The 26,965-nt window shown below is 45.1% G+C and overlaps 10 protein-coding genes across 10 annotated transcripts; 6 read left to right on the top strand and 4 right to left on the bottom strand.

Moving 5' to 3' along the window:
* Positions 1–687: 687 nt before the first annotated feature.
* Positions 688–2,933, top strand: V865_001884 (uncharacterized protein; the record flags this gene model as incomplete). Its single annotated transcript, XM_066225698.1, has 10 exons — positions 688–860; positions 948–1,067; positions 1,142–1,200; positions 1,284–1,448; positions 1,513–1,667; positions 1,765–1,935; positions 2,008–2,133; positions 2,197–2,316; positions 2,391–2,580; positions 2,647–2,933. The coding sequence occupies 10 exons, from the start codon at positions 688–690 to the stop codon at positions 2,931–2,933; spliced, it is 1,566 nt and encodes a 521-aa protein (XP_066081795.1).
* A 313-nt stretch (positions 2,934–3,246) lies between these two features.
* V865_001883 (uncharacterized protein) lies at positions 3,247–5,221 on the top strand (the record flags this gene model as incomplete). The annotated part of the gene is made up of 5 exons (XM_066225697.1): positions 3,247–3,381; positions 3,514–3,585; positions 3,673–3,914; positions 4,093–4,892; positions 4,989–5,221. The coding sequence occupies 5 exons, from the start codon at positions 3,247–3,249 to the stop codon at positions 5,219–5,221; spliced, it is 1,482 nt and encodes a 493-aa protein (XP_066081794.1).
* Positions 5,222–5,590: 369 nt separating this feature from the next.
* V865_001882 (uncharacterized protein) lies at positions 5,591–7,498 on the bottom strand (the record flags this gene model as incomplete). Its single annotated transcript, XM_066225696.1, has 5 exons — positions 5,591–5,749; positions 5,848–6,037; positions 6,197–6,852; positions 6,940–7,242; positions 7,316–7,498. 5 exons carry the CDS (start codon positions 7,496–7,498, stop codon positions 5,591–5,593), a joined length of 1,491 nt encoding a protein of 496 aa, XP_066081793.1.
* Positions 7,499–8,344: 846 nt separating this feature from the next.
* Positions 8,345–10,821, top strand: V865_001881 (uncharacterized protein; the record flags this gene model as incomplete). Its single annotated transcript, XM_066225695.1, has 5 exons — positions 8,345–8,998; positions 9,053–9,091; positions 9,156–9,530; positions 9,659–9,996; positions 10,089–10,821. The coding sequence occupies 5 exons, from the start codon at positions 8,345–8,347 to the stop codon at positions 10,819–10,821; spliced, it is 2,139 nt and encodes a 712-aa protein (XP_066081792.1).
* Positions 10,822–11,454: 633 nt separating this feature from the next.
* V865_001880 (uncharacterized protein) lies at positions 11,455–12,461 on the bottom strand (the record flags this gene model as incomplete). Its single annotated transcript, XM_066225694.1, has 5 exons — positions 11,455–11,487; positions 11,557–11,700; positions 11,775–11,921; positions 12,015–12,284; positions 12,378–12,461. The coding sequence occupies 5 exons, from the start codon at positions 12,459–12,461 to the stop codon at positions 11,455–11,457; spliced, it is 678 nt and encodes a 225-aa protein (XP_066081791.1).
* Positions 12,462–13,011: 550 nt separating this feature from the next.
* V865_001879 (uncharacterized protein) lies at positions 13,012–15,336 on the top strand (the record flags this gene model as incomplete). Its single annotated transcript, XM_066225693.1, has 8 exons — positions 13,012–13,212; positions 13,310–13,753; positions 13,811–13,942; positions 14,008–14,376; positions 14,442–14,627; positions 14,701–14,928; positions 14,981–15,163; positions 15,232–15,336. The coding sequence occupies 8 exons, from the start codon at positions 13,012–13,014 to the stop codon at positions 15,334–15,336; spliced, it is 1,848 nt and encodes a 615-aa protein (XP_066081790.1).
* A 790-nt stretch (positions 15,337–16,126) lies between these two features.
* V865_001878 (uncharacterized protein) lies at positions 16,127–20,013 on the top strand (the record flags this gene model as incomplete). The annotated part of the gene is made up of 11 exons (XM_066225692.1): positions 16,127–16,300; positions 16,483–16,884; positions 17,010–17,138; positions 17,245–17,799; positions 17,871–18,104; positions 18,175–18,246; positions 18,318–18,866; positions 18,930–19,196; positions 19,278–19,493; positions 19,556–19,804; positions 19,903–20,013. 11 exons carry the CDS (start codon positions 16,127–16,129, stop codon positions 20,011–20,013), a joined length of 2,958 nt encoding a protein of 985 aa, XP_066081789.1.
* A 589-nt stretch (positions 20,014–20,602) lies between these two features.
* Positions 20,603–22,743, bottom strand: V865_001877 (uncharacterized protein; the record flags this gene model as incomplete). Its single annotated transcript, XM_066225691.1, has 6 exons — positions 20,603–20,748; positions 21,095–21,177; positions 21,253–21,841; positions 22,105–22,411; positions 22,483–22,618; positions 22,688–22,743. The coding sequence occupies 6 exons, from the start codon at positions 22,741–22,743 to the stop codon at positions 20,603–20,605; spliced, it is 1,317 nt and encodes a 438-aa protein (XP_066081788.1).
* Positions 22,744–23,310: 567 nt separating this feature from the next.
* V865_001876 (uncharacterized protein) lies at positions 23,311–25,488 on the top strand (the record flags this gene model as incomplete). The annotated part of the gene is made up of 11 exons (XM_066225690.1): positions 23,311–23,366; positions 23,434–23,640; positions 23,732–23,858; positions 23,933–24,012; positions 24,093–24,202; positions 24,263–24,276; positions 24,354–24,487; positions 24,563–24,689; positions 24,781–25,062; positions 25,180–25,263; positions 25,393–25,488. The coding sequence occupies 11 exons, from the start codon at positions 23,311–23,313 to the stop codon at positions 25,486–25,488; spliced, it is 1,317 nt and encodes a 438-aa protein (XP_066081787.1).
* A 189-nt stretch (positions 25,489–25,677) lies between these two features.
* V865_001875 (uncharacterized protein) lies at positions 25,678–26,941 on the bottom strand (the record flags this gene model as incomplete). The annotated part of the gene is made up of 6 exons (XM_066225689.1): positions 25,678–25,786; positions 25,851–26,031; positions 26,109–26,333; positions 26,414–26,590; positions 26,648–26,752; positions 26,812–26,941. The coding sequence occupies 6 exons, from the start codon at positions 26,939–26,941 to the stop codon at positions 25,678–25,680; spliced, it is 927 nt and encodes a 308-aa protein (XP_066081786.1).
* Between the last annotated feature and the right edge of the window lie 24 nt (positions 26,942–26,965).

Here is a 26,965-nt window from a genome sequence, read left to right as displayed (position 1 = left end):
GACCAAGCAAGATACATCACCGACCCGAAGTTACTGATGCCCAGCAGTAACGGAGTCCCTGATGAGCTCTCCGGGTTGCATGCTGGTGGATAGTTGATCACCTAAGCAATGATAATGCGATAAACGCTCAAAGAGGGTCACTCCGGGATGCTTTGAGCACATCATTGCGGGTCACTTCGGGAACTCAGATGCGAAAATGGGAATTTGTATGAACAATTGGAAAATACAGGACACAAATCAGGTACGAAACCCATCCGAAGAAGAAATATCGAGGAAAAAGATTTACCCGATCAGTCAGATCGGCTGGAACCAGTTTTTTGCTTTTGTTATTTTATGTTGCAGGAGTGTTTTCGCGAATTTGGTAATGCGCAGAGTACGATATCGTATGGGCTAAGGCATCCTGCCGACCAGAATCGGACTCATGATGATACTTCGGGTGGGAAAACAGTTGCAAATCGTAGATGCATTATCGATGGCGTTATCAGTGAGTTACCAATTTTACGATGGCTACCATAATGTTTTTTTTTGTAAGTTCTTTATCAGTTAGCGGTCATCCGATTTTATATCACGGATCGATAAAAATGATTTGAGCGATCTTTTATCCATGGTTTTGCCTCTCATCTCTTCAATCATATATACGTCGTTTTCCAACTCAATCGAGCCAGTCAGTGCAAATAGCTCCGCAAAATGAGCGACCCATACTATCCCGACCAACCGTTGGAAGCAACACCCCAAAGGAATTTATGGGGCAAGATCAGGAGAATAATCTGGGATGATATTCAAGATCCAGAAGAGAGAGCTTTCGTAAGAAGATTGGATTGTGGTCTGATGACCATCGCGATGTTGGGTTATTTCGTCAAGTGAGTTGATATTCACTTGTATCCAACGATCGCGTACGCAAGTTACAGAGATGTTGACACACAGCGCTGATTCGGTTCCTTGTGCAGATATCTGAGTCAAGCAAACATCGCAAATGCATATGCAAGCGGTATGAAGGAAGCTCTGGATTTCAAAGGAGATCAATATAATACCTTGTTGACGATGTTCACCGTTGGTTATGTGATCGGGTGAGTTCATACCAGGTCGGATCATGCGCCTTTAATGCGCCGTAGGTCGCTTACAATGGACTTTGACATGGTAGTCAATTCCCAGGTACGCTTGCCACTGTGAAGATCTCGCCATCCATCTGGTTACCCACTTGTGAGTTTCCACCCTCCGCTCAGTCCATCATCATCCGTGATTTACGTTTATGAGCCCTTTGACCAACAACTGTGTGAATATAGGCGAGGTCGTCTGGACAGCACTCGTTATGGCTTGTGCAGCAGCCAAGAACGTTCACACCCTATACGGACTTCGTTTCATCATCGGTCTCCTAGAAGCGTCTGCCTACCCAGGTATGCTGTGGGTCTTGGGATCATGGTACGGCCCAGCAGAGCTAGGTAAACGAGGTGAGCAGACTTCCCTTATCCTACGACAGGCATCATGACAAGATTTGATCATTTCGTGCGGCAGTTGTCATGTTCCAAGCTACTTCTTCGGTCGGAACGATGTTTTCGGGTTATCTCCAAGCCGCTGTGCATTCTGGACTCAACGGGAGAGGTGGGCTCGACGGTTATGCATGGTTGTTTATCATGGACGGAGTCATCTGTATGCCCATCGCTATCGCTGTGAGTGTCTTTGAGGTCACGCGGAGGAGGAACGACGATTTGTTGGTCGGGCGATGGTAAAGAACCGAGTTGCTAACAGTGGCACCTCGTATTTTAGGGATACTTCTTGATTCCGGACATCCCCACCAGACCTAACCCTAGAGCAAGATGGTACCTCAGAGATCAAGATATAAAGATGGCTATCGCCAGAATGGAGAGATATAAAAGAGCTCCCACGAAAGGATTTACTCTGGACATCTTTAAGAAGACCATGACCTCTTGGATTCCCGTGAGTGAAATTCGCCATATCTGCCTGTTATTTTTTGCTCCCTGCTGACATGCATAATTGATGGTACAACAGTGGACGTTCTTCATCCCGTACACCTGCTTCGTAGTCGGACTTGGATCATATGCGTACATGAATCTGTGGTTGAAGGCTACTCCCCCTTGGAAAGGTGATGTCACAGCTATCAATGTTATTCCTACGGTAAGCTCCGCCTTTCTTCCGTGCATCACTTTGTTCAATGCTGATTCTGCAAACACTACATAGGGAGGTTACGCTTTGTCAATTGTCATGTCACTGGTATATGCTTGGACCAGTGATGCTTTGGGCACCCGTTGGCCCATATGTTTTATAGGTGGTTTCCCTCCGTTGATCGGTAACATCATTGTGAGTACCAACAGTGACCCCCACTTCAATCTTCTTCGTCCCGACAGCTAAATTTGACGATCACTCCTCATCAGCTATCGGTATGGCCTGCCAAGAATTCTACCAAATTCGCTGGATTCTTCTTGAATTTCACTGCTACGCCTATCGGAGCAATCATGTTAGCATGGGTAAACGAGATCATGGCTAGCTCTGGTGAAGCCAGAGCCATCACTATTGGGTTCTTAAACACTGCGGCTTACACCATAAACGCTTGGGCACCTAATCGTGAGTACACCTCGCCCTCGCACTCCATTGACAGCAGATGCTGACAATTCCGCAATTGTCGTCTAGTCATCTTCCCCGCATCTCAAGCGCCACACTACAAAGCAGGTTATAAAGTGACCACCGCCTTCTTCGCCATATGGATTGTATCCATTCCTATCATTTTGGTATGTCTCAGAACATGGTCTATACCTAAATACCAACAAGACGAGGTGGTAGAAGAGGAAGAAGGTGCACCCAAGTCTGTTAACGAGAAGAACAGTACCGAGAATGATAGATTACCAGATCTCGAATCTTCTTTGGCTAAGAGTGCGGTGATCAGTGGAGTGGATGGGAAAGCCACTGAACCACAATAGTCATCTTATGTACATCTTTACAACAGTCTGTCGATCATGCATATATATAATATAGAGCTGTCCATAAGTACCAGCAATGATTTCATATGATGGGGTGAATGCCACTTGTACACCACTGATCCTTCGACATTAATTGAGATTCAACATTTACGCGTCAACCAACTTGACTTCTTTCCTTCTTTTCCTCTTCCTTCAGCGATAACTTCTATTACTTTCATTATTACCCTCGTCTCAAGTCGCATATTCTGCCCTTGGGAGAGAGACGTTCTACTGCACCTATGATCGCCGACTTCGACCTCACATCGCGCTCAAAATGTCAAAAGTGATTCATCATAAACCAGATAAGCCCAAAGACAGAACGTTCACTCCCCAAGATTCCAAACAGTGTATGTCATGTGGGAAGTGCTGGCCTTGGGTCACTTTTGATGTGGAGATTGTACATCATACCGTGAGTGCACATGGCGTGTTCTGGTCCTCACGTCCAAAAACATTGAGATGAGGTGATTGGATAACATTTGAATGACAAGTTTGTGCAGGCAGAAGTTAGTTCGTACTGACCATCTGTATATATCTAATCTAGTCAAACGTGTGTACGAGATGTGCTGCCCCGGACATAGAAGCCATGAGGTGGAAGGAGTTAGGCCAGCAGATGGTGAGTGATATGACCCAATTGCTTCGTCTGAGGAGCAAAATCGATCTTTAACTCGGACATCCACTCATCTCAACGCTGTCATTCCAGCAAAAAGACCTTCTCAAAGCCAGGCAAAAATTATCGGACCACCGAAAAGCTATCGCACCTTCTCAACATCGCCAATCAGCCATTATCCAACCTCAACGCCAACCTCAGCCCCAGCCAGAGATTCGCCGAGCTGTCTCCGGAGAGGTTAGACAGAAATTTCTTTCGGATGAGCAGTTGGCGGCGATCAGGTCGAACTTACCCGTGTTGAGAAGCATCAAAGAACCTCAGAGAGCTATTTTGTGGTGAGTGGATACTCCAACATCAATCACCACTCCCCGATACACATATCACTACAGTGGAAATCCTGGGTACTCGATCATGCCTACCCTTCTGTTTGCATATGTGATAACGATATCACACCTCATCTCACCATCTCGCCAATCTTTTGCTGTGCTGACCATTTCAACCCCTCCTGCACAGGATCGAATTAACCTTCCGACCTCAATCTGTTGTCCCCCCTCGAGCACCGTCCTCCATCTCCCAGTTGACCATCTACCAAGCGTACAAGGCATTCTTCGATACATTATCGTCTCATCCCGATTCTCACCTCTATCCGACCGATACACCATTGATGGACGGATCACAGTTGATCAAATTAATTATAAAGCTATATCAGGAATTAGGTGTGAGGATGATTGGAAACCCTCATTATTCCATCGAAGGGTTAGAATGGAGACCTCTAGATCGAAGTAGGACAATTCAAGCTCAACCGCAAATACAATCAGGAATGGGTTATAATGCCGAGGTGTCACAGGTACCATTTATGCAACATCAGAATCATCAGCAACATCAATATCAACATAATGGTCAACTATATCAACTACCACCACCTCAACCTCAAATGCAACATAACAATGCTCCAGGTCCAACTCAGATATTCGCCCAACCACCACCTCATCTGATCCACCAACATCAGCCCCAATATCCCCCCGTTTTACCCCAGACCATAAATCCACCTTTACCTCAGCCATATCCAGTGAGTCATCCAACTCACGATCGACCTCAAGCTCCTCCTCAACTGAATCCTCCGACCATCCCTAGCGCTAAAACCGTCATATCGACATCAATACCGGAAAATCAAGCCAATAATTCTGTAAATTCGGACAAGAACAGTAAGATTGATAGTAAAGACGTTATGATGGAGGTTGATGACGATGACTGGACGGTATTCTCGTTCAAACCCCTTGCGGAGAGATCTAAGAAAGATATTATCTCGCAGAGTAAGTTATGGACCTATCAAACCTTACATCTCCCATGTAATCGGTGATATCATTCTCATCGTGGACATGGTAGCTAACTCATGCACGCGGAGATAGGTTTATCGAAAGATCGAAAGATCAATACGGAACTATCAGTCCAACCTCGTCACTCTCAATCAAAATCATCTCAATTTCGAAAAGATACAAAGACCAAGAATGATCAGGAAGAAGAGATTGATGAACTTGACGATGACGATGACGATGATGATGATATCAATATGAATGTGAAATTGGAAAATGGACGTGATCGAGTAGGATCAGAAGATGAAGTTGGAGATATGTTAATTTGAATGAAGAGATTATCATCAGAGATCGACCCTTGAATGTGAACACCATTATGTAGAGTTTCTTGTACGATTATACATTGTGTGTAAACATCATATTTCATGTATGTAATGAATTCATGACACAGTAAATACGATCGCAAGATCGTCAAGAGATTTTATGGACAAACCTGATGTGATTGCTCATTCCATACTGACAACCAGGTTGTCCAACACGGGTAATTGATGAGTATGCTAATCAAACATTATTTTTCCTACAACTGAAGATGACACTTTGTACAGTATGATAATCTACATGGATTTTCAACGGACCCACGAATAAGTACTGACCATCCTCTACGCTCAAATTATTTCACTTGTTGCACCTTACTTCACCTATCTCTCCACTTCAATCTTTGCGTTCTGCTCGTCAATGAATTTCTGCCATTTGGGATTAACAGCACCTTCAGCGTTTTTCTTGAAGTTCGCTCGGGAGTTGGGTAAACCAGGAACCTGTTGGCGGATAAGTGCACCGTATTTGGTGTAAAGGGAATGCTACAATACACCTCATACACATCAGCACAAGTACTGTTTATGAACTGAAACGGACCATCTGACTACGGTGAAAGAAAGATATGTTGGTGTCGACTCACAATACCCCTTCCGATTAAATAAGCTTTCATCCCGCCTTTGGGAAACCCTTCTCCTGCCACTCTACTCCTAAGGTCTTCCACCAGAGCTCGATAAGCTACGGTATCTTGAGGTTGGACGGTCGTTTGATTACGCCATCTTCGATTATATTCAGCTGATTCCAGCTGATTTAGATAGGGATCCAGATTGAACCTGCAATTTACAAATCAAACTCAATCAGTCATCTCGTTTTGACTGGAATTGATGTGGTTCAGTGATGCTCACCTTTTGCTTTTTATCCTCTTCTATTGGCGATTCAAATTCTGTTTCAGACTCGACATAATCGGGATCTTCAATTTTCTCAATGTCCACCTGAGCTTTGGGAATCGCTCTTTCTCCCTGGAAGAAGGCTCAGAATGAGAGCAACAATGTTGATCGTTGTCTCCCTGATTGGCTTGCCCTGAAGAAGAGGAAGGTCGGTCGCCCTGGAACGTTTCCGAAACTTGAGAGGATGACCAGAGTTGTCCACTGAATGGTAATATACTGGTATCATCTTGATTGACTTCCTGACTGGTTTGAGCGAGATGGATAGGACCGGTGGGAGTAATGATATCCTGTACGGTGATTCTAACAGGTCCGTCCTGATTTTGACTGGGAGTGGCGGATCGCGTTTGTTGAGCCACATTGGAAGATTGAGACACTGAAGCGGGTGACTCTTTGTGGATCGGTGGAGTGAACATATCACCTGGTTTCTGACAAACAAACAAAGCATTGGCATTTCCACCTGTAGCGTCTCTATATACGGCTTCGACGTTGACCTTAGGTTCACCTTCATTGTCCTCTTTGTTAAGATCCGTGGGACACGGATCGCCAATTTGTATGAGATCGGCGATGTGGGACTGTGAACATGTTGTAGGTGGTTCTCCGATGGCAGTTGATGACGAAGAAGGACCGAGCGATACTGAATCATCTGGGGTAGGGGTAGGAGAGATTGGAAAATGTACTGTCTTTTGTCTTTTGGATCGTTTCTGTACAAATGGTGATTCACCCTCAGTCATCGCCACATCATACCCCTCGGTCACATATGGAGAATAGGGTAACATCAAGAAACTTACCTTCTTCAGAGAAGAGGAAGCATTCTGTCTTTCCCTTCCTAAACCTACACCGGACCAGAACACATCGACGAACAGATTCTGCTCATTGATCAAATATGGTTTGGTCTCGATCGGTCTTGCCAAAAACAAGGTATCGTTAATCCAACCTTCAGCTAGTGGTAGGCCGACGCCATCAGATTTATGAGATTGAATGACTGCTTTAAGATCATGGGCTGCTTTGAGAGCTTCGGTGAGACCGTCTGGTTTGAGGAAGATCACTCGGCTGGCGAGAGTGATAAATGATGACATTGTTCCACCGTTCTTCTACACACGTTGATTTGTTCAGCATCGCCAATCACTTCGTGTGTGGTGCAAGAAGACGAAAGTATAAACCCACTAAGATGTCGACTCTCAAATCTTCTCCTTTATGGGGATTACCGACTATCCAAAAAGTCTGGTTGAAGAAGAGCATATTGAAGAACAACTGATCATTGTTTGTTGGATCATAGTCGCCACCGGGTCCGTTGAAAGAGGATGAACCTCGAGAAGAGGAAGAGGTCCCATAGTCCAGAAGATCCATCGCGAATGATGAGTATTGATGTGTGTGTTAGTACGACACGGTAAGTAAGCTGACGGTGTGAGATAGACGTAAGGGAGATGAGAGATAGGAGACACGAGAAGAAGGAAAGAGGGAAGAAGGAGAAGGAAGGAGGAATGACGACCATACCGTCTTCCCCACTTCTTTCCCACCTACGCTTCCTCTCTACTCTCCCACTTTACCTCTCATCCTACGTCATCACAATACTTTGCTTGTTTCTTCATCCATAAATGCGCACAGACCATCAATAGGATGATTTGCCACTTTTGCCCTGTTAGGCACACGAGTCTCGCTGATGACTCACTCTTACAATGATTAGGCGCGGGTATCAAGTTTCCCTTAATTTTCCTCTTTCAGCATGATGCCACTACCAACATTCTTTCACTCTGAGACACAGCTCCCATCCTCATATCCACCATCTTCATTGTGTAATCGCCCATCGAAAACATACGTACATACATACATACACACCATCCATTGACACCTGCTACTCTCACCTACGGTCACATAGAGAGTCTGCTGGATTTAATTCAACCAGAAGTGAAGACTACAACTGTAAAATCGACATAGATCCCCTTTGTCTTTCCCCGGTTTCCCCTTCTCCCTCTCTCCCTCCTCCGCGACTCAACCTCTCCTACTTCAAACCATATCAGCTTGTCAGCTTGGCAAAAATAGATGATGTCTTGGTACACCACTCTTCATCATCAATAACAGACACCTCGATCAACATCGATTTCAAACATCGTCTTCTCATAGCAACCATCCTTCTTTCCCCTTCAACGCGTAGAGCACCCCATCGCATCCTTAACATTCGGTTAGACACCCATCATGATCATCCCACCTGACCCAGAGAAAGACCCCAGGATATTCGATCCTTCAGCTTCAACTCATTCCTTGGTAGAAGCACCATCCGAATTCGATGAAGTCACCTCAAGATGGGATGGCGAGTCGTTACCTCCTTACGAGAGACGGCGGTCTTCGCGTGGATCCATATTGACTGACCATGAAGATGATCATGATAACATATTCTCGGATCGTCACGCTACAAGACAACCACCGGCATTAATCATCCATGATCTACCTACCCATCCCCGACAGATACACCATCATTCACCTGCATCCTCATCATCTTCTCTGACTCCTCAGCCATCCCTGGTCTTACCTCATCTCACCCATCGGGACAACCCATCTACTATAGCATCGACGTCAAAACTATGGGAAGGTTCTAGCACAAATTTGAGAAATGGCAAGAAAAGGGCATGCGGCTGTCTACCGATACCGCCTGCGAAGTTTCAAAGGTGGTGGAAAAGATGGAAAAGATGGATACAAGTTATAGTAGTCTTGGTCTTGATAGGGATCGGTTTAGTGGTTGGGCTTTTGGTAGGGATGAACAAAAACGCAACGTCAAAGCCACCGATAGCACCTTGGCAGAGGCCGTGGATGGATCAGGATACGGGTGGAAAGCGAGTAGCTGCTTGGGCTGTGAGTATTCACCACCCTCTAATTAGACCCCGCTGATCTTACTTTCACTTACAGGGGAACGGGTCATTCAACCTCACTTACATCGAATCAAGAGTGAGTAGCCTGCATCTCCCTTATATTGTAATCACTGACAACCCAATCTATGATCTATCTACAGGACGCCCCACCATCCTCCGATGGTAATCTGACAGAATGCAATAACTTCACCCCCCTCAACCTTACTTCATCGCCCTTCACTTCTCTCTTCACCCCCTTCCCTCAATCGACAGTGTCTCTGGCATCTTTCTCATTCCCTTTCACATCTTCCGGCAACGCTCCATCGGATCTATTCCTCAATGCAAGGGGGTTCGGTTCAAGTGGAACTCTACAGTTTTTAGGTTCAGACGGTCCTCAAGCGATCATCGCATGTGGGGAAGAAGGAAAGATTTTGATAGATGTGGTGGTGAGGTATTCGGGAGATCAGGATTTGACTACTATGATGAGGGTTTGTAAGATGACGAGAGGTGAAGATGGTGTAGGAGTGGGAATATATGTGAGTTGATGATATTCAAGCAAATCTTTGCTCTGTCAACCCACGTTCCAACAGCTCTCTCGAGGTCTCTGTTGCCATTTCAACCGCGTCTCTCAATGGTGGAGCTAATATACTATCATCTATGACAGAGTCCAAGAGAAACCGATGGGAAGATGACCAACCCATTCAAGCTCAACCCCAACTTGGTACCGACCAACCTCGTCATTATCCGTTTACCACCCTCAACATACTCTGCCAACACACCACCAACCATTCTACCGTCCTTCTCACTCGATGCTGAACATATGATAGTGCGTCTTGGTAAACTGAACAACGTGGTTTCCTTCGATCTACTCAACCTGGAAACTGGTAGAGGTGGAGTTTACGCGAATTATGCTCAAGTTACGAAAGGTTCCGTAGTTGCTTTCTCTGGGGATGTCAAGGGTACTTGGAATGTTTCGGAGGCTTTGATTGTCAATGTGACTGAGTGAGTGGCCGCTTATATCAGCGTCTATATGGACTGAGATCGGTCTTTCATTGTGTTCACCCGTATTCATACTGAAGATTGTTTTACATCAGCGGTTCAATCGCGTCCGATATCATCCTATCTGACCCGAACAACAGTAGCACTGTACTCCCAGCCACATCCGACTACACAGTCTTCCGGCGCTCACCATATGCTCTACCTTCCGCCGATCCCAGCGAGACATCGGAGGACGACGACGACGCATTTGAGGACGAGGTCCATGCTCTACTCAACTCAACTAGCAGTGGTACCTCCGTCATACAAGCCAATGACCGTCGCTCGATGATAGTCACCAATCTATTCACTACATCCGGTTACGTCGATGTCAAGTATTTGACTCAGCCTCCCTCTATCGATCTATCAGCTGTCATCGGTACCCAACAAGGTAATATGAACATCAAATTTCATCCCAACTACATTGGACCTTTCATATCCAGTACCACTTGGGGTCAAATTAACATACCTCCCCCAGCGTCTATTCCACAATATGACCCATCAGGCAAAAATCGTGTCCGACAAGTATTGATAGAGCCTATTGAGGTTCAAGCCAATACCACATTCTCGATACTGGGTTATACCCAGCAAGAGTTAGAGCATTCTCCCGATACGATCTCAGGGTTTGCTTATTGGGCCAGTACGAAATGGACAGCTGCAGGTGAAAAAGTTGTGATCAACAAGACTCTCACTCAATTACAAGATTCAAACTCGGACGATACGGATAACGATAATCAGGTGATATTGCTTGGCAATTGGGGAGATGTCGATATCACTTTTGATGGGCAGTGATCAAGTACTTCTGAGAAATCATCAACACACTCAAATAACACACACCGGTGGTTCTAGGTCTCCTGGGGACAATGTATAACAATTAAATAACAATATAATTTACTTTCATACCATTCTCCAAATTCATTCTCATTGTTCGTTCGGTTTCGACTTCATTGCTTTTCCTTTTCCGCTTCTTTTGAATACCCAATTTATATCTTAAATCTATTGTCTTATATCACTAGTCCTTATATCACTACACTTCCTTAATTCATGTAGCTTATATCTTTGATATCAATATGTTGTTCCTTTCAATGGGTTTTCGAAGAAACAACTTGTACAGCGTCCTGTATATAACTTGATTGTTTCGTTATAGGATAAGTCTTCCTGTCATATATCATACACGTTGATTGTGAATGTAATTAAAGTTATATGACATGCATACCTTACATACATGACCTCAGAATTCTTGGAACTGCTTCGTTAGATGGGTCTCTCTTGGTTATATACCTTGCATGCAAAATTTAACGAACTTGATATATACGTCTTCGGCCACATCCAACACTTCAGAACTGTTAGAATACGGTTTCTTCGACATGGCAGTCTTGGTACTTGTTCGCGGACAACTTCTTTATACTTGAGGTAAGTGCTCCACTACGAGGCAGATCCAAGCACCAAAAAAATAGTCTGGTTAGCCGATATATATTCATTTCTGCAAGATTCCGATGAGTTGCAAAGTGATGATACAAGACTCACAAGGTGTCGATCCTTTAACAACTTGCTAAATCCCCCTGGCTCAAATCCTCTTTTCGCTTGTGCTTTCAAATTCACGATGAGATTATCGAATGCAGCTTGATCTCGAGGTAATACAGAATCGAGTCCCTTGGTTTTGGATTGGATCTGAGACACCTCCTCAAAGTGTAAGAAGCCAGTATCAGATGATGAGTGACTGACCACTGTACAAGACCACTTACCGTGTTGGCATTGACATCTGACTGTTCTTCCTTATCTTCAGACTCCGTTTCTTCGATTTCGGTAAGATCGATGATATCGTCATCTGCATATCGATTTGCGAGGGTAGCTTTGTCTCTTGGTGCAAGAGGAATATCCCCATCGTTCGACTAGTATCAAAAGAAGGGGTCTGTCTGTTAGCGCTGTGCATACTCAACGGAAACAGCAGACAGGAAGTTTGTGGTAATTGGATCTTTACTCACAATCGCCCCGATACCTTTCCAAAACGCTACGTTACATAAATCCTGTTTCTTGACTTGATAACCCTTCCTATCGACCATATTCCCTCTCTCCACTGATCTTTTCACCCAACCTTCTGCAAGTGAAATGCAGTCGCTCGAAAGATGGTCCACTGCCTCGGCTTCCTCGATGGCTTTGTACGCTTCCGCAATGTGATTGTTCTTGAAAGTTTTGATATCAGGTTCGATGATGATGATTCTAGTCGCCTTGGGAGAGATCAGACCGCCATCGTCCTGTGCGGTCGGTAAAGTATAAGTGCTCGAACTATAACCTCAAGATTGTAGATCACAGAAGGAAGGGAAAGGAACTGATACATATCCACTCACTCGGATCTTCTTTTCTATTTGTGACTTCTTCTCCTTCTCGTGACCCACCACCCAAAATGACTGACCTGAGAATATTGAGCGCATACCGGTACTGACCTTTCGACAATATGAAACAAGGCTGCCGAGACGTGAATAGAAAGAATAGAGCAAAAACAGGGAATGTACCCAAGATCTAATTCACAGTATCATATGCCTTATTCCAACGCACAGACTCACCAGTCTACGATCGACTCTTATGCGCACAACGCACTGGCCCCCCTCCCCCTGAAATGCACATACCAACACACATACACAGTGGGAAAGAGAACACGATAGTGTCGCGGTGTTTTCGGAATCACCCAATCTCTACACCGTTCTTCTTTCTAATTCATTACCCACTTACATCGCTCACCGGACTTTTCTCCAACGCACTCTTGCTTTCCAATTCAGTCTTTTATCCATCTCTGTCAGGTGCACTTCCGCCTCATCATTCTCATCCTCGGTCGACAGCCATTGCCACCTCACCTGCCCCTCCTCTCGCTTGTGTAGTAAAAGCGAAATCTCCTATCGACTAGACTACCATCAAAGGAGATCCTTCCTCTATCCTCTTTCCTGCCTGATCTATCCCTTTCTGATATACATTCGGATCAACAGGATGTCCAATACATATTATCCCCCAGGGTTCAAACCACCCGTACTGGAAGTGTTCGAACACGATGCCCCTCCAATGGACAAGGAAGGAAAGAAGCTGTTTGAGGGAGAGAAGTTTCATGTTATTCCGAACGATAAGGAGAAGGAAAGGATCGGTGAGGGACATGGTTTAGACATCTTCGAAAAAGTCAAGGGGTTCATTACAGTGAGTCCCTCTGTATATCAATGATGCCCTATTTTTCAGGACCAAACCAATGTGTTCCTACATCACCACACTGATTGTCGTGCTCTGGTTATCGCAGGATCGAGCAGGTGGCACTCTCGTTACTCTCGAAGAAGCGTCTTATATCCTGATCCGTCATCCGGATATCAAACAGTTCGCCAAGACATTAGATTCAGTATGTGCAAGAAGATTGATCCACTTTGACTGGGTTATGGACAGCTTGATCGTGAGGCAAAGGGTCAGTAAGGATCGATATTGGGGTACACCCAGAGAGAAGGAGAAGGCGGAAAAGCATCACGCACAAGGGTCAGATCTCACTTCTCAAAATATACCTCGAGATCCTCGAAAACATCAAGCCATCCGTAACCCAGGTGAGAATCAGGTTCAACACGATTCAAAATCTATGAACTACTTCGCCTCGTCTTCATCTTCAAACTCCCAGTTTCACACACCAAGGGGTGAGTCTCCCTGGTCTGAAGCCAGAAGAGCATCAGAATCATATCGAGCGGTATCCGGGTATAGTGTAAGTATCCTCATGCTCTTTGCTGGATCGAAGACTGAAAATTCTTCCCATCTGTAGGAGCCCATTATACCGACCATGCGCAGATCATCTTATGATATACCCAGACAAGTCAGCAATTGCTTTGCGGGAATAGGATTTTACGTTAGTGGGCCAATACCTGCTAAGCGTAACATCGAGAGGAAGATCAAAGTGAGTCGATATTGCATGTCAACCGAAATTCACGCTGATGAACAAATTTTGGTTTCATTCTTCAGGAATGTGATGGTACGCCTTGCGATAATATTCAACAAGCCTCGAAGGTTATTGTTGTCGATCCGAGATTCTTGTTCGGGTTCAAAGATGGGAATTTGGGTATCACTGTGTACGGGAAGAAACAGCTATTTGGGGACTTTGAAGTATCAACGAGGGCTGGAAAGATCATCTTAACAGAAGGTTTCATCCATGATTGTCATTATAAGAGAAGAATGCTGAATGAGAAGGAATATATGGTGGAGAAGGAGGATTTGGAAGACTTTCAATGTTGGGGGAGGACCAAAGATGGGAATCTTCTGCGATCGAGACAGAATCCCAACTTCTCGGTGTGTGGTCGATGGGAGGAGGCAACAAGTGTGAGTTCGGAGAGTGTGAGTTGTCATATATGTTCGTTTCGGAAGATGTGATCCGAACTGACGTCAAGCTGTGAATGCAGCAGAGAGATATTTCGAGGGTTTACGCCACTCCTGAATCGCCTGAAAGGCTTGTAGCCAATCAACCTGTCAAATCGCCAACTAATACCCTTAGTTTCGAAGACGCATCTGTCACATCCGATTCTAAGGATTTGAACAATGTACAAGCGGATGTCGATAAAGAGAAGAGCAGTCTTGCTATAGACCACGTGAGTGTTTCACCTCAATTACTCATGTACCGATATACTGTACGGTATTGGCTGACCCCTGGATTGCCCATAGAGCCTATTGCACCCTCACCCAGCCACAACAGAATATGAAGATGACGATTTCGATGTATGCTGTACAGACTCGGAAAGTAAATCCCTGGAAACGGAGGGGGAGTTCAGAAATTTTGATAGTCGATCTTCCAGTCCATTGTCCACCATTGGTGATGGAGGGGACAATAACGTAGAGGAAGATCCAACTTATACCGAGGCAAGTAGAGCCGGCAGAAAGAGGAAGGTTAAAGTCAGTTATCTCTCTTGTAAGGCACCTGACCATCGGCTGATCCAGCAAGCAGGTAATTGGGATTAGTAATCTCACCAAGAGGGACTCAAAATGGCATAAAATCCAGCACGACGCAGTCCACCCATGCGATCAAGAAAAGTACGAGAGATTGATTCACATCTTGAAGGCACAGATTAAAAAATCGGGCAGCCTTCCGAAAGGTGGTATCCGAGCTTTTACTGCGTGTCATGGGCTGGTGAGTCATTTCCCCGCTGATCACTTGGTTTGCGGATGCGGCCTGACCGCAATGCGTTGATTCAACAGCAATCGGTCTACAGACGATACGCCAGCTTGGTTAGAAGAGCCGTACCGGGACTACCAGAAGGTGGTGGTGCAGGTAGACCCAGGAAGACGAAGTTGAACCCCTGAAGCGAAACCAGGCTTGTGGTTGTGAAAGTATATTGCTTGCAGACTGTAAAGTAGACTAATAAACGGAGTCGATGACGATCGAGTAAAAATCTCAATCTGTCTCTTCATCTTCACTCTCCTCCTCGACGTAATCCTTCTGTAAACGAAAATTGATATTCTATGTATGTAGAATTTACAATTTTCCGTCGAGAGCCTGCAAAGCCATCAATTTATTGCATCGATCTGTGATAAAGATAAGATACGAGAGCTGCAATGCCGTTAACCAAATAAGCATATGTATACACTGGTTTGTCGCGAGCACCAGCTCTAGGCACGTGTGTCGACTCTTCACTCCTGGAAGAACCGTAAACTGAGTCACCCAAAGCTTAGACATCATGGGCAGATTCATCCATCCACTCATCCCTCCTCTTATACTTGGGTAGACCAACCAGACTAGAGGTGAAGAGAGAGATTGACACGGTCGTCCTCCGAGGGAACAAGGTTAAGAAGTCGCACAAGGTGAAACAACCATTCTCCACTATCAACACAACACACGGCACACAACACACAACGCACAGACATCTGTGTGTTTCGTATTCAAATTTTCACTCTGACATAGGTTACATATACACAACATACACATGCATGTACGTACTCATACACATACTTACCTCGTATCGTTGATCATGGATCAGACCAATTGCATTTGATACCAATATATCATCCCATCTCACTTGTCTGACATCTGACATCTCAGTACTCACTCAGCTTGGGCTCAATAAAGTCTGGAGCTGGACTTCAAGATCGTACAATGGCATACCAACCAAGGATTGATCCTGCAACTGGACATTCATTCTATTCTAGAGGGGAAAGCCGGGCCCAAATATGCAGAGATAACACCAAAGGGAGATTGCTATTCAGGAATGAAAGATTCTACGTGCACGGTAGAGATGTTGAAAGGATGAACGTGGAGAGGTATATTGGGGTGAGTGGGGAATGTTAGATTAATCTTGATTAACCCCATTCTTTCCCCTTGTCTAATCGCTTCTTTCCTTCTTCCTCAAGGAGTTCTTGAGATCCTTTGCTACGATCACCTATGTATGGTGCTCGTCAATCTCGATAACCTTTCTCTTAAGCCTTATAGCTGACTACCTATATAAATGGCAGAACCGAGCCGGTGGAACCATCGTCAGCCGCTCCTCTTGCAACTTCATCATCGTCTCCCACCAACCGATATACGCAAGATCATTCGCCGAATCACTCCCGAGAGAGCTGGGTGAGAAGGTGATCAGGTTTGAGTGGATTAGGGATAGTGTGGAGAAGGGTGTGATACAGAGTAGAAAAACGTATTGGGCTGTTCCAAGGGAAGATCTTGATGCTGTATACCAATCTGGACCAAACAATCATGTAACTCAAGATAGCCCCAATCTGGTTCGTCATCTCGATATTAATCGATCTTGGGGACATAAGAGAGGTGATGATGGTTTTGGTCAGAACGGTGAAAGTAGATCGGAGATGGACAACGGGTGGAAAGATAGATCCGAGAAAGACAGTTATGATTGTATTAGGGTGAGTGTACTGGACTGTCTCATTCTCGTTTCTAAACTCATCTCCTTGACCCCGTTGCGGTCTCAACGTCACCTACTATCATTGTCATACGAATGGGAGCTGACATGTGTGCACATGGCCTACAGTCTACTTCGTCGAATACTCCCCAAGGGTTCAATCTCCGTAACAATGACCCCAAAAGTATCTTTCGACACCGTTTTATCTGGGTAGTGGGAGCACCAGACCAGCATAGATACCTCGAGAATCTATTAATGGTGAGTTAATGAATCCGCGGGATCGTCACAGCGATCTACAAAGTCGAATTGATGTCATTATTCCATCACAACAAGTCCTTATCTGACACATCGCTCTTGTTCGCAGTTTCATGGAGGGCTCAAATCTCACAACCTTACTTCGGCTACGCAAGTGGTCTTCTACCCCCCAAATAGGGGATTTGAGGAATCGACGAAGAATGACCACATTCGTGGAGAAAACTTATACGGTAAAGGCGTCAGATGCTTGACCTACAGATGGGTAGAAGATTGTGTTAAGGCACAAAGGTTGCTGGATGAGGAGGACTATGTGGTTGAGAAGAAGGATCTTTTCGATAACGATTTCTGGAGAAGGGTAAGAGAACGACGCCTGGAGGATGTACAGAGCTGTAGAGATGCAGACTCAGGACTTTCGACCGAAACTCACCAATGTGAAAACGAAAATGGCAGAGAGTCCTGCTTCGGAGACCAGCATCAAGAGGTCGTTGGTTCGGACGATCCTAAATCCAACATCCATCCTGATCAAGTCGCTTCCCTGCTCAGACAGTTGACCGCGAGAGTCGGAACAGTCATAGAAGCTGCTCAAAGTCAGATCAGAGATACAGCTCCAGCACAGATCCCTTCGAAATTTAGTTACAGTGGTCATGGGTCCATCGATGGACAGGTGAGCATACTTTCTACCCACTACCAAACTCAGCTGGCCAAATATGTGACAAATCTGCCTGTCCTCCTTAGCTACCAGCAGACTTGGTCGCCGATCGTTACCCTACTCCCATCTCACCTGTTCGCGAGTCTTCCTACCAATTCTCGAAATTATGGTCAGGCTTTACCAATTCAGATGGATTTGCGATGAACAACGGTGAAGGCGCTCTTCAAGGAGGTTCATTGGATGTTACTCAGCTTCAAGCACTGACGACGCCTCGACAGTCTATCTCGAGCTCGGGAAGTCAGAACAAGGGCATATATCAGGTAAGACTAAATTGTCAGCTTTAAAGGATCTTTTGAGAGTTGACGCATGAAGACAAACTCTTTATCGTAGCCCCTAACAGGGAAATTGATCTGGGTTGTTGGACCTGGTTCTGCGAGAGATACATTACACCCAAAGATTACGGTACGTGTACTGCCTAGAACGGAAACCCTCGTTGAACAGAAGCTAACTCTCCTGAATACTCTGTTATATAGCAACTTGGAGGATCACTGTCCACTCGTTTACCCAGCTCAACTATCGTCGTATTCTGTCGAAGCGCGGCGAAACCCTTCATCATGCCAAGGCTGCGGGACTTTGAACGAGCCACGGAGAGCGACTGTCTGATCGTTGCAGAAAGCTGGATACATGATTTGTATTTTGTCAAGACGTACATCGTTCCGAAAACTTATCTTATCAAAGGTCCAGAACTGTTATCGAATGTGCAACTTTGGGATAAAATTATACCTTGGACTCGGACAAGGGCTGACGATCAGCGACATATCGGAGAAGGCGATAAGCACTCTGAACCTTGGCAGAAATATGTTGGGGCGGAACATAGAGATAATTGTCATCGATCCACAAAGGAGGAGCAAGTCCGGGGCCAGTCAATTCCGGCGGCTGAACAGGAGGAACGAAGAGAACCCACTGGAGCTTCGTATACACACGTAGAACCTCAACATATAGCTAGGGATCCGATGGGTCTTGCGGTACTGGAAAGAAGCATACAGGGTGACTGTGTACCTTTGTCTCTACAGCCACTGGCCGTCAGTGTGCTTCCGCTATCTGCAACGTAGGTTGAGAGGCTAATCCAGTCTTCTGAAATACAGCTGGATCCTCGTCGTGCGCCCAAACCACCTTTGCCGAATTGTCATGATACTCAAGCCGCTTCGACAAGGCTTCCTGCTAAGATCGATGGGCCACTTCCAGAGGAGAGAACCGAGATTGACGGTCTTGTGGTACCGGCACCAACGACTGTTCACGAACAGGATGACAGCGATGACTATGCTGATTTAGCTGGTATCTTCTCCTCGGACGCAGAAGAGGATGAGACTGATAGAGAGAAATCGGATCTGACACCTGCGCCAGCCGTCAAGGTGAATTCTTGAAACCGATCCACATTCGACCTACACTTCAATGCTTAGGTGAAGATGCTGATGATCGTATTTTGATGGCAGAACGAGGCGTCATCAAACGTTCCCGTCAAACGAGGTCGAGGTAGGCCCAAGGGAACTTTCAAGAAAAGATCGAGACTGTCAGATGGTACAAAGACCCAAACAAAAGGAAAGGCAAGATCGAAGGCTTTGACCAACGAAGAGGTAGACTATATTAATGAAATGGCAGAGCTGGGTGATGAGGACAGTGATGATAGCGATTACACACCGGTGAAAAGGGTGAGTGACAAAGGCAACACAACTTTACGATGGAAGTTACTGATCTCTTCGGCTATCTGCAGCGAAAAAGTAATACTCGCAATGCATTCGGAATCTCGACTTCAAAATCCGGAAGCAGCAGTACTACAAACTATCAGGTATCTATGGGCGCAAACGATGAGAGAGGTACGGCAACCGTATATAGATATACTGAAGCTTTACCAAAAGATAAAAAGAGGTTCGATGAGTTAATGGCAGATTTGAGAACTAAGGTGGAGAACAATGATTTCCCCGATGGATTGAGGAAATATTTAGCCACTCTTCCTGGAGCTGTAAGTTACCCAAATCACTCGTTGGTCTGGTACTTTTCGGCATGTAGAGTGAGTCGGCCGCTGATCTATGTTATCCACTGATTTGGCCTCCCTACCAGACATATATATACAGGAAGTATCGAAACTTGTTCAGAGGCACCTTACCCCGCCTACCTCAGGGCGCCGTCCAGAGATATCCTTATGATCCATCCCCCGCGAAGGGAAGATAATTAGTCGATAGATATGAAAGAGGATCGGTCATGAAGCTCGTGACAATTTGTGATATGAGAAATGTAGGATTTTGAAGTAAAAGTGGAGAACAAGCTTCCCCAAACGAAGATAGAAATACACGAAGCTGGCCCATTCATTGGACTCAACACCGATTTATAGTGACTTGCTATATATGGTACGTGGAGATAAGATAGGTTGTATATAGTTCATTCTCAGAAACATGCATCTCACTTGTGACATAAAATCCAAGACATGTGGAAGCAGAAGACACATTGCCTACAGTATGTGTGCTCATCAAAAACCAATGCATCTTCTACTATAGAGGCATTTTCTGCTTTTGCTTATGATGAATAAAACATGTTCTATATTGCGAAAACTGACGGAACAGTACACACAACCTAAAAGGTTTGTTTGTATTCAATTCATTCGATTCATCCTGCATGTTGATCATCAAATTCGTTTTGTACAATGTTTATGAACACTACCGATCTTATATGCACGCCTACAGTTTCATCCACAAGGAAAATCCCAGTTGGAACGCTTCTCCAGATGAAGTCACCGTTGTATTTTCTGGTTTTTTTCACCCTCTCAAAAACTATTCCTCAATTTCAATCTGGATTTCTGGATGAAACCCGACCATCCTGATGTAGTTGAGTTCTCCAGGAGGTGTAATGATCCTTTCAGGTAAGCTTCGGTTCGGATGAGAGAACGATGGTATGAGGTGAGTGGAGCGGCTATAGTACAAAACAAGGATGTTTTGTTAGTGTGGATCAATAAAGGCCAGTAGGACACAAAAATTTGCGATGAGGGGAAACGGGGTTACACCAGGAAGAAAAAACAGTTAATATGAAAGCAGTCATGGTGGAAGCAAACGCTGTTTTCCTGCAGATACGAAGATAGGAAGGAGTATCGCAGTGGGTGTTGGGAGGAAGTGAGAGCTTTAGGGATGAACGAAGTTATCAACACATATGTGAGAGTGTGTTATGCAGAAGCGGAAGCGGGACATGAGGTTTTCGGGCCATCAAATTTGTAAATGTGGAATTTTGTAAGTTGAAGGCGAGACATGACCAAAGCACTCACCTCCTGGACCAAGTTCCGAACATGTCAAGAGCGTCTCTACTATCCCTTGAGCATCTAACAAGGCTGCCGCACCTCCATTCCCACTGTTGATTACACACAACATCAGCCAGAAGTTCCTCCAACGATTCTGAATCACCGATACAACGTTGATCACTCACTTTGTAGGTGGTACAGCATGAGCCGCATCCCCTATCAAGAACACTTTCCCATCCTTATATGGGACGTGTTTTCCAAGCGCACTACTGACAACACCCGTCGAGCTAATTGTACCGGGTATTGAGTCGTTCTCGATGATTTGCAACAACCCTTGGTCCGTCCCGTCTTTCTTCAGGATATCGAGAATCTTATCGATCCATGCACCTTCGGTGAGATCTTCCCACCCAGCTGCACCTTCTCCACTGACGTTCGAGAGCATCCTAACCAGTACATAACCAGTTTGAGTATCTTTCAGAGAATCTTGTACTTTCAAGACAGATTGATCGGGCTCGGCGAACGGTCCTTGTTCTGATAACGTGATGGCTGATCTAGGTGTCATGCGAGGGAGATCTATACCGTGCAGTGGAATGATCAGGAGATAGTTCGAGTGGCTGCCCAAGATGGTATTTTGACAGTCTTTGTTGAGTTGCAGAGGGAGTTTGGCGATGGGCGTGGCTAGCTTGAACTGGATGAGGACGTAAGGAATGAGAGGGAAGTGAGGAAAGGAGGGATGAGTCTGGGATCGAACGATAGAGCCTATACCGTCGGCACCTATGTATCAAGCAGTTTTTTATCAGCCACATATTGTATCGGTATTGAGATGATGAACGAATAGTATTGGACGGGGCACACGCCAACGACGAGTCATCGTAGGTGAGGGAAGATATGATAGATGGTTGAAGCGCAGAGGTAGGGTCACATATCCAGATATCTCATTGGAGTCAATATCAAAATGTTGAAGAATGAGAACAGCTGGGACGCCTCGAGCTGTTGGAATCAAGAGTAGATAGATCACGTCGAATGGGCAAACTCACCAATAACCAGATCCGCCAACTCGTTCGCTCCATCCTCAAATACCACTTCAACTTTCGCTTCTACTTCTCTGACCCTCACTACTCTTTTTCCTCTGGTGATGTTAACACCAACACTCAGCATATCTTTGAGAACCTTTCGATGGATCCACTGAGGCTGTTCGTTCTGATATTTGATGTTCGAGAATAAGTGGCTCAGATCTGGGTTGAGGATGTTGACGCCACCGTGGGTGATACCGTAGTTTGATTGAGTGGTCAAATTGGAGTATTCTTGAGTGGAGAGGATCTTTTGCAGAGCTGATCTCGCGTCCTGAGTAGTAATGAACGACCTTAGGGCTACCCTTCGTCATTGCGATAACTTGATGAAAGAACGGTACTCACAGGGGATATTTGCATAGGGTATTTGGTCGAATTGTTATCCTCTTCATTCCTTTCGTATACTGTCACTTGAAGAGATGGAGGTGCCCATCCCTCCTCCTTCGCTCTTTCAAGGTAATGAGCAGTAGCAAGACCGGCTCTACGCTCAGAATTCACAGTCCATCAGCTTGCGGTTTGACCAGGTTTAAAGACAAAGAGAATGACCCACATCCCACCGCCGACGATCACAACTTTGTACTTCTTATCAGTCGATTCAGTAGACATAGTAGCTCAGTGTATACTCATAAGTGGGTGATGAGTAGATCAGATTGCTGTTAACATGGGATATGGGAATGACCAAGAAGCGATTCATCCAGTCCTTCAGAGTTGCACCCCTTCCTTTTATACCATTGCTATCTGCTATCTGCTACCCCTCAAAGGTCTGTGCGAGGGGGCACATCTGATGTCATCTCCTCCTGCTATAGCGATTCGCTATTTGCTGTGTATATGTGTATAATGCAATATGTTATGGTAGATGGTAACACGAACATGCAAAACATGGATACCAACACCATGCGAAGACGGGATCAAATTGCTGAGGCAAAGTTAGGCATGCGTCTTTTACACATTTATTGTGGATTCACACGCCTGTACCGGGTCAGGGTCTGTGCACTAATCACCATGCATTGTCGTCACCAACTAGATCACCATCCATATCCATTCCTTCATCCTCCCTCTCATCCATCCACCTTGACCTACTCTGTTCGTCTGCCATATATACATCAAACCTACCTTCTTTTTCCCCCTCCCCAGCCTAGGCCGTTCTCCCTCTCCAGCTAAAGATCGCCCAAAATGTCAAGGCAAGCCCCGTTGGTGATAGACAATGGTACGGGTTACACCAAGATGGGGTATGTTTACTATGTCAGCAACTCTCTTTGTATATGCTCACTGTGACTTACAATAATACCAAAACAGCTTCGCAGGTAACTCTGAACCATCGTTCGTGTTCCCAACCGTCATTGCTACTCATCAATCAGCTTCATCCGGATCATCAAACACGTCGGGTGGTTCAGGTGCAAGGGCACCGCCTCCTATAGCTGGTAAACCAAGTCATCTGGCGAGCAAGAGGGGGATAGAGGATTTGGATTTCTTCATTGGAGATGAGGCTGTTGCCAACTCAAAGTGAGTAAACAAGCTCTCGAATGATCCTTATATTCCCAAATTACACAATCACTTAGTACATGTGCTAACTAGATTGCAATTGTTTATATAGAACATACTCCCTCCACTACCCTATTCGACACGGTCAGATTGAGAACTGGGATCACATGGAGAGATTCTGGGAGCAATGTATCTTCAAGTACCTAAGAGCTGAACCAGAGGATCACTATGTTTTGCTCGTAAGTTCAAGCATTTGCTTCATTTAACGGTATCATAACGCAATGTGCGGTTCTAAGTCATTTGTATTAAACAGACCGAACCTCCTCTTAACCCACCTGAAAACAGAGAGAACACCGCCGAAATCATGTTCGAGTCTTTCAACGTACAAGGATTGTGAGTTGTGTTCAGGCCATTTATCAGTATACCTCGAATAGTTCAATGGACACTGAGTCGACACCATTCACATTGATTAGGTATATCGCCGTACAAGCCGTGCTTGCCCTCGCTGCTTCATGGACTTCTTCAAAAGTCAATGAACGAACTTTGACTGGTGTTGTGATTGACTCTGGAGACGGTGTTACTCGTAAGTTTACCTATATACTCGCTGCCCGAGCAGACGGCTGACACACGAACGTCCATGCAGATACAATCCCTGTGGTACGTATAACAATGCTGAAATACCCTTAAAAGGCTATGTCCCATCCTGAATACCCATGCTGACATTGTACTTGTAGGCTGAAGGTTATGTCATTGGATCATCTATCAAACACATCCCTATCGCCGGTCGAGATATCACTTACTTCGTTCAACAACTACTACGTGATAGAGGTGAAAGTGCACAGATCCCACCAGAAGATCAATTGAGAGTGTGAGTAGAGGCTTCTTACACTCGTTATGAATGATGAAGCGGAAACACTTGCTGACACAATGATAATATTCGTAGTGCCGAGAAGATCAAGGAGGACTACACTTATGTCTGTCAAGATATCGTCAAAGAGTTCAAGAAGTACGATGCGGACCCTTATAGATACTTTGCCAGATTTGCTGGAGAACACAGTGTGACTGGACGAGTGAGTCTATCTTCTCAGGGTATCTCACAGATACTCTGTTCTGACTGTTCTATTCAATACCATATTCGCTGACATCCTCAATTTCACCCAGAAATACGACCTTGACGTAGGATACGAGCGATTCCTTGCCCCTGAGATCTTCTTCAACCCAGAAATCTATTCCTCCGATTTCCTCACTCCTCTCCCTGAAGTAGTAGACACCGTCATTCAGACCTCTCCCATCGATGTGAGAAGAGGATTGTACAAGAATATAGTCTTGAGTGGAGGTTCAACCATGTTCAAGGATTTCGGTAAGAGGTTGCAACGAGATGTCAAAGCTATTGTGGATGGTAGAATCGCCGGAAGTGAGGAGAGATCGGGAAGTCATATGAAGGTGGGTCATCTTCCGTAGTGGATTCCATCCCTGGTCTCACCCTCACCATTTGCAGTCAACATATCACACGAACTGTATGGAGAGAATGCTGACTATTCTTACCTTTTTGATAAACAGTCAAGCGGCGTAGAAGTCAATGTCATCTCCCACAAACGACAGAGATACGCTGTATGGTATGGAGGTAGTTTGATGGCCTCTACTGTGAGTGGTTATTCCATTCTGCTATACCGTCAACTTCACCGAACAACTTTTACACGGTTTCTATCTTTTCTGAGCTGCCCTTCCTTGCTCCAATATATGAGGATTGCTAACTGTTATTTCCTCTCATAGCCGGAATTCTATAATGTCTCTCACTCTCGAGTAGATTACGAAGAATATGGACCATCGCTCGTCCGTAGGTTCTCAGTATTTGGTAGTGCGGTATAGATGGAGTAATAAACAGATAAAAGCGAGATCGTTGTAATGAATATCGAATGAACACGGATTTTACCTTGTAGTGTAACACCGATCTTACTTACTGATCTGTCGATGCATATTTTGAGAATGTCTAACTACTGATGATCTAATCTTTCTTCTCAAACTTTCAACCATGTCAACCTCAACCAGTGTATGAGATTATTCCTTACTGAACCATTGTTTCAAGGTCTGGTCTTGATCAATCCAATCATCGAAAGTCCAAGCACCAGGCAAGACGGCAATTGTCTCGGGAGCATGGTACATTTTACTATCGTGAGACACCGTTCATCAGCCTATTCTCAGCGGCGGATCTCCGAGGTCATAGTGCTCACCCATTCATGATAACTTTGTAAGCCAACCACAGCTCTTCTCCGATCTTCTGTTTGTGTTCCTCTGTATGGAACTGTTCGAGCGTGACGTTGGCAGTGGTGACTTTGGCATTGAATTTACGAGATAACGATTGGGCCATATCCAAGGGAGTGGGGGAAGAAGTATTCGCGTAGATGTTTTTACCTTTAAGTCATAGAATGCATGAAACCATTTGAGCCAGTGAGCCTTGTACATAATTTCTGTGAGGTGGAAATACTCACCAAGCCATTTATCCCTGTTGTCTAAAGCTTCTTTCACCCAGAGACCGGTCTGTTCAGCTGGATAACTTGGGATTTTCAAGTCATCAGGCGCAGGGACATCCAATAACCATTCATCTCCTCCTTCAGCTGGCGGTTTCAGTTGACCGAATTTGACGAGGTTGGAAAAGTAGTTGAAGGTGAACAGAAGGGTGTGGGGGATACCTTTTTCTTTGAGGTAACGTGATACTTAAACAAGGAATATACACGTTATCAGCACTGGTCAGAAATTCGACTGACCTCGCTGGGCCCAGTGTAGATGTACTAACCCGCATTCTTCGACTCGTAATGGGGACATTCGCCTTTGTCAACCTCATCCAGAGTGGAATAAACGATATGTTTGACACCGGCTTCCACACATGCATCGATCGCACCGATTGAATCTTTCTTTTCTGATTCTAGCGCTTTAACAGCGTCATATCCGTTGGAGAAGTAATGAGTCCAGACTACAGGAGGAAGTTGAGTAAGACGATTAACGATCAAGCATACGGTGAACAACCCACAGTCCGCATTGACATAAGCAGCGTCTATACCTTGTAGCTGAGCAGCGTATGACAAGGGATCAGCCAGATCACCTTTGATCAATTCGACTCCAAGCTTAGCCAGACCTTGTTTCCCCAACCCATTAGCAAAACTCTACAATGTGCATGATGCTGCGTATACTTACCTTGAGATTTCTCGGAGTTGACACTTCTAGTGATACCTAATACCTGATACTTCTTCTCTTTGTCCTCGAGCAGATATCTGGCTACACTTGAACCTTGATCTCCTGTAACGGTGAACACGGCGACTTTCATTTGTGCTTCTGTCTACTGTCCAGT

This window comes from Kwoniella europaea, chromosome 1 (assembly GCF_036810445.1).
Source record: "Kwoniella europaea PYCC6329 chromosome 1, complete sequence".
NCBI classification, from domain to species: domain Eukaryota; kingdom Fungi; phylum Basidiomycota; class Tremellomycetes; order Tremellales; family Cryptococcaceae; genus Kwoniella; species Kwoniella europaea.
The sequence above is the reverse complement of the archived record's forward strand: the minus strand, read 5'-3'. Positions and strand labels throughout refer to the sequence as shown.